The sequence below is a fragment of the Callithrix jacchus genome, chromosome 5 (assembly GCF_049354715.1).
Source record: "Callithrix jacchus isolate 240 chromosome 5, calJac240_pri, whole genome shotgun sequence".
NCBI lineage: Eukaryota > Metazoa > Chordata > Mammalia > Primates > Cebidae > Callithrix > Callithrix jacchus.
In genome coordinates, this window is record NC_133506.1 from 91,683,734 (window position 1) to 91,695,334 (window position 11,601).

An 11,601-nucleotide genomic window follows, 5' to 3' on the forward strand; every position below is an offset into this window, starting at 1 on the left:
GCAAGTGCTGAGCATTCTTGGAGGGAGGAAGGGCGTTTGGGAGCATTGTGTGATTTTCTAGGGGGTCTGGAGGATGCTGGGAGATGGGACAGGAATGGAAAGAAAGTGACAGGCCTAAGTGCCAGGAATGTGGACCTTATCTTGAGGGTGGAGGGAAGCCAGTGAAGTCAGACATGGATTAGAAAGATCATTCTGGGGCTGGGCGCGGTGGCTCATGCCTGTAATCCCAGCACTTTGGGAGGCCGAGGCGGGTGGATCACGAGGTCAAGAGATCGAGACCATCCTGGTCAACATGGTGAAACCCCGTCTCTACTAAAAATACAAAATATTAGCTGGGCACGATGGCACGTGCCTGTAATCTCAGCTACTCAGGAGGCTGAGGCAGGAGAATTGCCTGAACCCAGGAGGTGGAGGTTGCGGTGAGCTGAGATTGCGCCATTGCACTCCAGCCTGGGTAACAAGAGCGAAACTCTGTCTCAAAAAAAAAAAAAAGATCATTCTGGCTGCTGTGCACAAAGAGGTGGAGGGACATGGGAGAGGCAGGGAGGGCAGTTAGAAGCTGATGGCTAAGGTCTGGGTGAGGGCAGAGTTGATGGGGACTATGGGGCTGGATGATCAGAGGCAGCAGAACATTTCTTGAGTGTTTCTCGTGAGTCTCTTACTAGGAGATGGACAGACTATTCATATCAGCCTTTTTCAGAGGAGGAAACTGAGGCAGAGTGTAGTTAAGTAACTTATTGAAGTCACACAGCTCGTGAGCACGGAGCTGGATGGAGCTCAGATAGTCGCACCGGAGACTGGCGCCTTCTTCACCATTCTCTTCCGGCCTTGGTGACCAGAATAGACATCCAAATTTCTTCCAGGAGCAGGGATAAGTCACACTTCTCTGTATCCCCTCCCAGGGCTCTGTATGGAGTAGGCACTCAACCAAGGTCAGTTCCACACACTCTGCTGGCCCTGCAAAAGGACAGGGCAGCCGAGCCACTTGGATTGCTGCTCAGGGTCAGCTAGCGCCAGCACCACCTTGTTTACTGGGTCCACTTTCTTCTCCCAGCCCTCCGTGTGAACCCTGCACACTGTCCTCAGGCGCCGGTGGGCACAGCCTCTGTGCTTCTCTCCATCCCTTGGCCACACCACTTGTCTCCTTATCAAACTGGAGTCTCCCAAGGGCAGAGCCTCAGTCTTTGCAGAAAGCCATGAGGATCCTGAGAGCAAGGACTGGTTTCTCATCCATCCGGGGCTCCAGAGTGCAGGGGCTGTGCCTCTGCATCCTCTGTGATAACTCCCTAGTACCCTGGTTCCAGCTCAGTCCACAGTGGGCACAAGGTGGGAGCCAGGAGGGATGAGATAGTAATTACCATCAATCGAGGAGGTGAATGCTTCTGGGATAGAAACTATCCCAAAGGGGCTAAGTCTCAGACCTGTTGTTGGCCAGCCAGAGAGCAGACTCCAGGATCTAGGTCACCCCTGTGGCAGCAGAACTGATTTATGGTGGCCCTGACAGGCTAATATCATCAAATTACCCCACACAATGGAGAAAGGCTGGGTCGCCTCCAGGCAATCACCAAAAGACGCTGAGCCTGGGGCAGCCTGGCTACCTCTGTATCCCAGACCTCCTTTGGGTCCGTGGGGGGAGGCTGGCATAGACCAAGGGCACACCCAGGTGTGCCACCTTCAGCTGGGGGTATAAGTAGGCAGCCCCAGGGACAGCTCTGTACCCTGCACTTGGGAGCTGGCAGCACTCTTACTGCCACTTCTCTGTCCGTGAGCTACCAGCTGTGTCATGAGCTGCAGACAGTTCTCCTCATCCTACTTGAGCCGCAGCGGTGGCGGGGGTGGCGGTGGGGGCAGCATGAGGTCTTCCTTCAGCCGTTTCAGCTCCTCAGGGGGTGGTGGAGGAGGGGGCCGATTCAGCTCTTCCAGTGGCTATGGTGGGGGGAGTTCTCGTGTCTGTGGGAGAGGAGGTGGCAGCAGTTTGGGTTACAGCTACGGTGGAGGGTCTGGGGGTGGTTTTAGTGCTAGCAGCATAGGCGGTGGCTTTGGGGGTGGCTCCAGAAGTTTCGGTAGTGTTTCTGGAGGAGGCTACGGTAGTTCTGGGGGTTTTGGAGGTGGCTTTGGTGGTGGTTCTGGAGGTGGCTTTGGTGGTGGTTCTGGGGGTGGCTTTGGTGGTGGTTCTGGAGGTGGCTTTGGGGGTGGCTATGGGGGTGGGTTTGGGGGCTTTGGAGGTGGTGCTGGAGGTGGTGATGGTGGTATCCTGACTGCTAATGAGAAGAGCACCATGCAGGAACTCAATTCTCGGCTAGCCTCCTACTTGGATAAGGTGCAGGCTCTAGAGGATGCCAACAATGACCTGGAGAATAAGATCCAGGATTGGTATGACAAGAAGGGACCTGCTGCTACCCAGAAGAACTACTCCTCTTACTATGACACGATTGATGACCTCAAGAACCAGGTAGGTGTGAGAGATACCAGTCTCTCTCTGTCTCTGTCTCCATCTCTTTCTCTTATATTCTTTATCTTCCAAAAAGGTAAAATACTAACTCTAAGCTCAGACAATAGGCAGGGAATCCATGTTTTGGAAATGCACGCTTTCATCAGAAACAAACTTGTATTTGGTTTCTGGGGATCCCAGGATAGGACCTTGGCCCGTACTCTGGGTGTTTATTTCCACTTCCTCAACTTTCAGAGTTTGGGCAGAATAGAGAGGAGGCCTAGGTGAACATGAGCAAGGCTGGGACTGGACGTGGAACCTCCTTTAGGTCTGGTCTAAGTCAATACTCTCTCTTCCTTTGTACTTCTCCTGGGTTCCTTTAGGAGCGTATCTTGATCTTTTAAGGTATTTTGGACTTGGTTGTATATGTTCATTGTTCAAATGATGGAGAGGATCCAGAACTCTGGGAATGGAAGTTATCTATCCATCCATCCATCCATCCATCCATCCATCCCTTCTTCCCTCACTCCACCCACATGTCCATCTATCTGTCCAATTATTCATCCTCTCAGTGTGGTGAGTGACTACCCTCAGCATAGCTCTGGGGAGACAGTGAAGTGCTAGACTTAGTTCTGGTGGAGCTCACAGCCTGGCTCTTCAGCCTTCTCGCTCATTCTTCTTGTCTTCCCTACTGCATGTGTCTGGGTGTGCTGTTTCTTCTACTCCACACCTCTTCCATCTATTCATTCATGTTTCATCTTAGCCATCCTTCAGGGCCCAATTCAATTCCCAACCACCTCCTTCCTGAAGTCTTTCTTGATCTCCCATTGCCATAAGCCACCTCTCCTATCCTTGAACTCTTTTTCGGGCACTTTGGACTTTGCAGTCAATCCTGGGCTCCTTGAGGAACAGGATGTCAGTAATTTCTAAACCCTATAGTGCCCTTTGCAGTAGATCTTCGAATATCTGTTGAATGAATGAATGAAGGCCACACCAAACATCTTTGCTGAAGGCTGGAAGGGGTCTGTGCTATGTCCCGGCTGTTGGAAGTCCCGCATTCCTCCCGAGAATCTTCCTGGATGGATCCCTCACCTCCTGTGGCTTTGCCCTGCCTCTTGCTCTCCCAGCATTGGGCCACGGCCTGATTTCATGGCTGTGTCCTTTTTTTTTTTCAGATTGTGGACCTGACAGTGGGCAACAACAAGACTCTCCTGGACATTGACAACACTCGCATGACACTGGATGACTTCAGGATAAAGTGAGTCCTGCTCCTGTTTTCCTCTCCCGTCATCAGCCTGTAACCCCCTGAACCTCAGTGCTCTGGAGGTCCTGGCAGGGCCTGGTTCCCTCTTGATTGTTTTCTACCCCTTGCCGGTCTGCAGGTTCGAGATGGAGCAAAGCCTGAGGCAAGGAGTGGACGCTGACATCAATGGCCTGCGGCAGGTGCTGGACAATCTGACCATGGAGAAGTCTGACCTGGAGATGCAGTTTGAGACTCTTCAGGAGGAGCTGATAGCCCTCAAGAAGAATCATAAGGAGGTAGGGTGCTGGGGCTGATGGTTTGAGGGAGGAGCAGAAATGCAGAGACAACAGGGAAGCGTTGGTGCTTTTCCTGGGAGACACCCTCTCCTTTACTCTTGAGGACACTTTCAACTTCTCCTTGGCATCACCAATGGTAGTGGGTGGCCTTTGGCTTCACAACTATGTCCCCTTTTTGTGCCCTGCGGAACCAGAGGGAGAAAGCTGAAAGGTGTGAAGAGGACCTTATCCCTGACCTCGTCTCTCCTTCCTCCCTGGCAGGAGATGAGTCAGCTGACTGGGCAGAACAATGGAGATGTCAATGTGGAGATAAACGTTGCTCCTGGCAAAGATCTCACTAAGACCCTCAATGACATGCGTCAGGAGTACGAGCAGCTCATTGCTAAGAACAGAAAGGACATCGAGAACCAATATGAGTCCCAGGTGAGCAAGCAGGCTGCCCATTCAACCTCCTCTCCCTGCATCTATGCATCTCTCCATCCCTCCCGTCTCCCATTCCTTCATCCTCCTATATCTCCGTCTCTCAGTGCAGCTACCATTCATCCATATTCCAATGGATGTCATTCAACCACCTTCATTCACTACACACAAACATCATTACGAAGTAGCTTCTTCGTGCCATGTTTTATGTAAAGTATTGGTGTCTCAGAGGTATTGATGTCCCAGATATAAGCCAAACAAGATTGCTGCCCTTGAGAATCTCAGTTTCTTAGATGCATGTGAAAAAAAGCAGAATATGAACAACTTACTCCAATACTATGTAATGTAAGACTCTAGGAGAGGGATACAGTGTGTCTCCCATATTGTACTGAGCTCCTTGGTGGTTCCCTTCCTAACTGAGTCTCCAGTGCCTAGCCAGAGCCTGGCGCATACATGAAAGCATGGTCTGTAGTGTGTGTGTGTGTGTGTGTGTGTGTGTGTGTGTGTGTGTATGTATGTATGTTTGAAAGGGGGGAAGTTTGGAATAAGGTTAGATTATAAAGATGGTCATGAGACAAAGTGTGAAGGGACTTGCAACCTTGTTGAGAGAGAATGTTATGCTGAGAGGACTGGACAACCCTGCATGGCTGGAGGATACCCAGAACTCAGAATGACTTGTCCTGGCTTCAGCTCAGCCTTGGCCCTGGAAGTGAAGGTCCTGGTGAATGGGGCAGAATCTTGCCCACTGAAACTCCTGGCCCAGCCTGATGCTGACTGAGCCTTTGGTTTTGCAGATAACCCAGATCGAGCAGGAAGTATCCAGTAGTGGTCAGGAGATGCAGTCCAGTGCCAAGGAGTTGACCCAGCTCCGGCATGGAGTCCAGGAGTTGGAGATTGAGCTGCAGTCTCAGCTCAGTAAGGTTGGTAGTTCTGCTGTGGACCCTTTGCCAAGGTGGGGCACGGGAAGGCTTTGCATCCCAGGAGTGGGAAGAAGAGGAATTATGTTGTAGCATCTCTCTTAAAGCCTTCTCCTGACCTCTAGAAAGCAGCCCTGGAGAAAACCTTGGAAGACACGAAGAACCGCTACTGTGGCCAGCTGCAGATGATCCAGGAGCAGATCAGTAACTTGGAGGCCCAGATCACTGACGTCCGGCAAGAGATCGAGTGCCAGAATCAGGAATACAGCCTTCTGCTCAGCATCAAGACGCGGCTGGAGCAGGAAATCCAGACCTACCGCAACCTCCTTGAGGGAGGCCAGGAAGACTTGTAGGTGCCCCAAGATTTGGTGGAACCCCTGGGGTCCCTAGGCCTCTGATACTACTTCTGTCCCTCTGGATAGAGGCAGCTGAGGAAGGTTCTTACACACAGGGTCTTATGGGTTGAGGACTTCTTCATCCTGGGGGTAGGGGGACCTCATGCATTTGGGCTTTGGGGAAGGAGGATGGTGACACTGAGAGAAGGGGCTGCCTCCCTGCTCCAGGGAGGGGAGGGCTTCATAGTCCCAGTTGGAGGCTCCTCCTTCCCAGCTGTGGTGCCAGCCCAGACTCTGTCCTCCGCTTCCCAGGAGGAAAACAGAAAGATTCATGTTTGGGTCCCGACTCTGTCCAGGTCCATCCTTCACATATGTATGTGTGGGGGCTGCTCATTTTAACTCTCTTGCTTTCTTTCTTTCTTAGTGAATCCTCCGGAGCTGGAAAAATTGGCTTTGGAGGTGGCCAAGGAGGTCGAGGAGGAAGTGGATCTCGAGGTGGAAGTGGAGGCAGTCAAGGAAGAGGATCCAGGGGAGGAAGTGGAGGCAGCTATGGTGGAGGAAGTGGTTCTGGAGGAGGAAGTGGAGGCAGCTATGGTGGAGGAAGTGGTTCTGGAGGAGGAAGTGGAGGCAGCTATGGTGGAGGAAGTGGTTCTGGAGGAGGAAGTGGAGGCAGCCATGGTGGAGGAAGTGGTTCTGGAGGAGGAAGTGGAGGCAGCTATGGTGGAGGAAGTGGGTCCAGGGGAGGAAGTGGAGGCAGCTATGGTGGAGGGAGTGGAGGTGGCCATAGTGGAGGAGGCGGGGGCAGCTATGGAGGAGGAAGTAGCTCTGGAGGAGGAAGTGGGGGTGGCTATGGTGGAGGAAGTGGTTTTGGAGGTGAAAGTGGAGGCAGCTACGGAGGTGGTGAAGAAGGGAGTGGAACCAAAGGAGGAAGCGGTGGCGGCTATGGAGGGGGAAGTGGAAAATCTGGTGACCAAGATGAGTCAAAAGGTAAGAGACAATCCTAGGTGTGGGGTGGAGGGAGGCGTAACTCTAGGTTGTGGGGTGGAGAGTCAAGGTATCCCCCCCCTTTTTTTGAGTATTTTTGAATCTCTGGGGAATACAGATTCTGAATAGAGCTAAATGTTAGGGAAATATCCAGTGAGGTGCCAGAGACCCTTTGGTTCTGAATTGATCATTATTTTTGACAGAGCCCAGGATGAGGCTAGGGCCAAATCTACACATGGCCAAGTCTCAGTAGTGTAGGAGATGGGTTGAAAATTGTGCATTACCATGACACATCCTGTGAGGTAGGTTTTAGTATAATCCCCATTTTAAGGAAAACGAAGTTCAGAGAAAATAACCAGTTTGCTCAGTCATACAATCACAAATGAGGGGTTCAGCTCTGTGGGGCTTCACAGCCATAAGGATGGGGGACCTGGATCAGCAACAGTTCAGGTGGAAAAGAGACTCAGGGTTTTAGTCAGTGGTTGGCTTGCACAAGTATAACATGATGCAGCTGTCAAAGGATGAGCCTAACCTAATGTAAGAGAGACTCACACAGGTGAGCTGTCTCCAGATCAGGGAAAATTTTCCCATGTACATGTTGAATTTTATAAAATAAAAATGTAATATGAAATTATAGTAAAAGGCTGTGTACTATGACCGTGAATGTTTAGTTCTGAGAAGCCTTGAGGTGCCTGGGAGCTGCCCTGCAGTGTGTCTGGTACGATTTTGTGCGTCCAGTGCACTGCGGGGCCATGGATGGGCATCTAGGAATAAGGCTGGGGTCATCTTTGCCTCAATATCCAAACAATTGACTATCAAATCTGTTGAATGGAGGGGGCTGGCTAATGAGCACCCCCATCCTCAGACTTGGGGGTGCATCTGCCAGGGTTGCTGCAACAGAGATTCAGGAATTGGATGGGGACCACTAGGTTGGGAGACCTCAGGGTCCTGTGAACTCAGGATTTTCCAGCTCTTTGAGCTCCAGTGTCCTTGCTTCGAGTTTCCCCATCTTTCCCCAAGTCCCGGCCTCTCTGACTCCAGCTCACAGGCTCCCTTCTCCCCCTCATCTCCCTTCCATCTCTCCACAGGCTTCCTTTTGCGATACTAGAGCCTCTGTAAACTTCTCCTGCCCAGCTCCAGCTGAGCATCCCCAGATGGGCAGACCCCCGATGAAGCCTGCTGATTGGATCCAGACATCAGGAATAGGTGGCAGCGAGCCCCTGTGCCCGTTTGGGACTGGACTGACTTGGCATATGTGCCTCTGGCTTTCCATTGGCTTCCAGCCCTGCTTGGCTTTGATGACGTCAGGGTTGAGGAGACAGACCTCCTTCCTCTCTCTGGCCTGGGGTGATCTCACACCCTGTATGATCTTGACTATAATAAAGCTTTCCTACTGCAAATCAAACTCAGACTTTGACTCATTTGTTCTTTAGCTCATGTTTGTAATCCTAGCACTTTGGGAGGCTGAGACAGGGGGATCACTTGAGGCCAGGGGTTCAAGACTAGCCTGAGCAACATAGTGAGACCTGTCTTAACAAAAAACTAAAAAAAAAAAAAAAGTTAGACAGGCATGGTGGCATGTGACTGCAGTCCTAGCTACTCGGAAGGCTGAGGTGGGAGGATTGCCTGGACCCAGGAGTTGGAGGCTTCAGTGAGCTATGATCACATCACTGCATTCCATCCTTGGTAACAGAGTAAAGGGATAATCAATTGAATCTGCTATTAAAAGTGTGGGTTCACTTTTCTATTAGTTAACTTTTGGTTGTAACAGAGGAACTCGAATTTAGTGGCTGAAAATAACAAGCACTCATTTAGCTTACAGTTTTTCACTTTAGACTGGGTAGCTGTTTCCCTTTATGCATCTATGGTTTGCTGCAAGTCAGACAGGTGGCTCTGCCTCTGGAAGTTGGCTGGATGATGGTTGGAGGGATGAGGATGGATGGGCTATGTGATCCTCATCCTCCAGCCAGCTAGCTTGAGCAAGTGTTCCAAGATAATGAGCAGAAACATGCAAGGCCTCTTGAGGCTTAGGCTCAGAGAAGTCACTTTGGCTGTATTATATTGGCCAAAGCAAGTCACAACCTAGCCCAGATTCAAGAGCAGGGGAACTAGACTTCTCTTAAGGGGAGGAATTGCAAAGTCACATGGTGATGGGCATGGGTGAAGGGAGGACAACAACTGAAGCAATTTTTTGCAAACAATCTACCATAGTCTATGGGCAGGTTGTGTGTAGCTATGGAGAAAAACAAGACAAAAATGTTGTGGTATTTGCTTGGAAGATTTCAAGTAAAAAATATAGGCAAAAATAAAGTCCTTCAAGGCAAAGCAAGAGATGTTCCACGAGATATCAGCCAACAATATTCTCTAAGGATTCTGATAGTCAAAAATCCTTTTCATCACTAGGGACAGATAGCCCTCTCAGCCTATGGACCATGTACCAGATACCATAGCTGCCTATCAAGCTACTCCAAAGTGTAGAGGCTTAAAATTACAAGATTCATTTTGCTCAGGAATCTGCAGTATTGACAGGACTTGGTGGTGACTGCCCATCTCTGCTCCTCTTGGTTTCGGTGCAGCTCCCAGGCTGGGTCATTTGAAGTCTTAGTCACTCACGCATCTGGCCTAGCCGGGGCTCCTTGGACATCTCTCTCTCTCCGTGGAGAGTCTCACTGTGATCCCTCCAGCACAGTGGCTTCAGGGTAGCCCCACTTCTTACATGCTAGCTCACGGCTCCCAAGACACATGTCCCAAGTGAGAAACTGCCGGAAAGAGGCTCTTTGACTTTATCGCCCGGACCGGGAAGTCACACAGTGTCACTTCTTCTGTAGTCACAGGCCTGCCTAGATTCAAGGGAAAGAGCATAGACCTGTGGTAGGCAGAATTCTGAGATGCTTTCCCAAGATTTCTGGCCCTGGTGTACACATATCTTCTCCCAGTTATTTGATCAAACACTACTGCGAAGGGATTTTGGTAATTAAGTTCTGAAATGTGTTGACCTTAAGAGAGATTATCTGGCAGACCTGGTTTCATCACATGAACACTTTAAAATCCAAGAGTTTTGTCTGGCTGGTCACAGAAGTCAGAGATTTGGAGTCTGCGAAGATTTCAATGTGTCCTTGCTGGTTGGAGGTAAAAGGGGGTCATGGAATGAGGAATGTGGGTGGGCTCTAGGAGCTGAGAGCCAGCAAGAAAAGGAGATTGCAGTCCTCCAGCTGCAAAGAACTGAGTATTTCCAAGATCAAGGCAGGTGTTGGAAGTAGATTTCCCCCGATGAGAATTCAGATGAGAACTCAGCCTGGCTGACACCCTGATTTCACTCTTGTAATATCCTGCAGAGAAAATCCGATTGTGCCTGCAAATTGCCACAGACTGGCTGAAATCACTAGGAGAGGGAGTTAAGTAAGTGTACACTTAGGGCACTAAGTGAAACAGGAACCCAGGGGGTTTCAATGTTCTGGAATACGTGGAGATGGGAGCAGGCAGGTCATCGGCAGAGTGGGGCAGTGTGAGATTTCATTGAACTCCTTTAAAACTGGTGAATTGTTTATTTCTGGAATTTTCCATTTAATATTTTTGAATGACAGTTGACCACAGGTAACTAAAGCTGTGGAAAGCTCAACCACAGATAAGGGAGAATGACTGTATTGCTTTCTCTGTAGGTGGGAGCAAATTTATTCTGGTACTCTGTTTATTGGGATAGAGAAAAAAGAATTTCCCAGTGATAAATTGTAAAATAATTCATGGCCATCCTCTAACATCTGTTCATGTTCTGCACAGAAAAAATAGGCAAGCTAACGCTACATTTATCAAATATATTTTTTTTGAGGCAGGGTCTCACTTTGTTGTCCAGGCTGGAATTCAGTGGTGCAATCATAGCTCACTGAAGCCTTGACTTCCCAGACTCAAGCAATCCTCCCATTGCAGGCTCCAAAGTAGCTGGGGCTACAAGTGTGTGCCACCATGCCAGGATAATTTTTTTGTTTTTTTAGAGACAGGGATCTCACTGTATTACCAGGGCTGGTCTTAAATTCCTGGGTTCTCTGCTCATCTTTCCCTTCCAAAGTGCAGGGATTACAGGCATGAGCCGCACACTCCTGGCCCATCTAATCTTTTATGTGGCTCTAATTTCTGTCATTCCCTGTGGGATGTAGTATTGTTGGCCCTTTTTATAAACCATGTAATCCTTACTCCATGGATTAGGAGCCATTTAGTGACTATGTCCAGTCTGCTCCAGACACTGGGAAATAACCACAGGATTGGTCTGAGACACCACTGGGCTCATGAGAAGCAAACTTAGGCTAAAACTCCGTTTGTCATTTGATCTCTGTATTGGTTAGATTCTCAGTTGCAATGAACAGAAACTACTCTGGCTCTTTTAACAAGTACGGGATTTTCGAGAGCTCTAGATATCTCAGAGAGTCATTAGGAGGGCTGGAGAAACAGAATCTAGGCTGATTTTCCAAAAACCCCTGAAATGACGAAGTAGGGTGGGTCTGCCAAGGGAGTTGCTGCCTCCGCCAAGACCATGAAGCCACCAAGTCAGAATGGAGCCTTCTGAGTCCATTCTGGACCCATTCTGGACTCAGCTTGAGTTGCAGAGCCACACTGCTTCTGCTGTGCATACCGGTAAGCTGGACGCCCAGGTGAACCTCATCTCCTCCCCACTTATCTTCTAAACCAAGCCCAACGAATGCATCTGACTGGTAGAACCTAAATTGCTCAACTCATTTAGTGGCAAGGGAGGCCAGGAAATGCAGTTTTTAGATCTGCCTGGAAAAGAATAGTGACCAGATGACAGATACAACCTACATGCACATGAGCTTCCATTCTAACCGGGGAACCACAGTATTGCTCTGCATTTTCAGAGATTCAAATTGGTTTGGAGCCAGTGTCTGATCACCCCTAGAGGCCTCAGTAGTCAGCTATTCTTGTAAATACCCGCAGATTCCCGTGGGAGGGTCAGGGTAGCAGCCCC

General features: G+C 49.7%; 1 protein-coding gene across 1 annotated transcript; it reads left to right on the plus strand.

The window, feature by feature from the left end:
• The first annotated feature begins 1,714 nt into the window (after nt 1–1,714).
• On the plus strand, nt 1,715–7,734 carry KRT9 (keratin 9). Its single transcript, XM_078375421.1, has 9 exons — nt 1,715–2,015; nt 2,082–2,452; nt 3,607–3,689; nt 3,814–3,970; nt 4,232–4,393; nt 5,185–5,310; nt 5,433–5,656; nt 6,067–6,629; nt 7,715–7,734. The coding sequence occupies exons 1-9, from the start codon at nt 1,784–1,786 to the stop codon at nt 7,732–7,734; spliced, it is 1,938 nt and encodes a 645-aa protein (XP_078231547.1). The 5' UTR covers nt 1,715–1,783.
• Nucleotides 7,735–11,601: the final 3,867 nt, after the last annotated feature.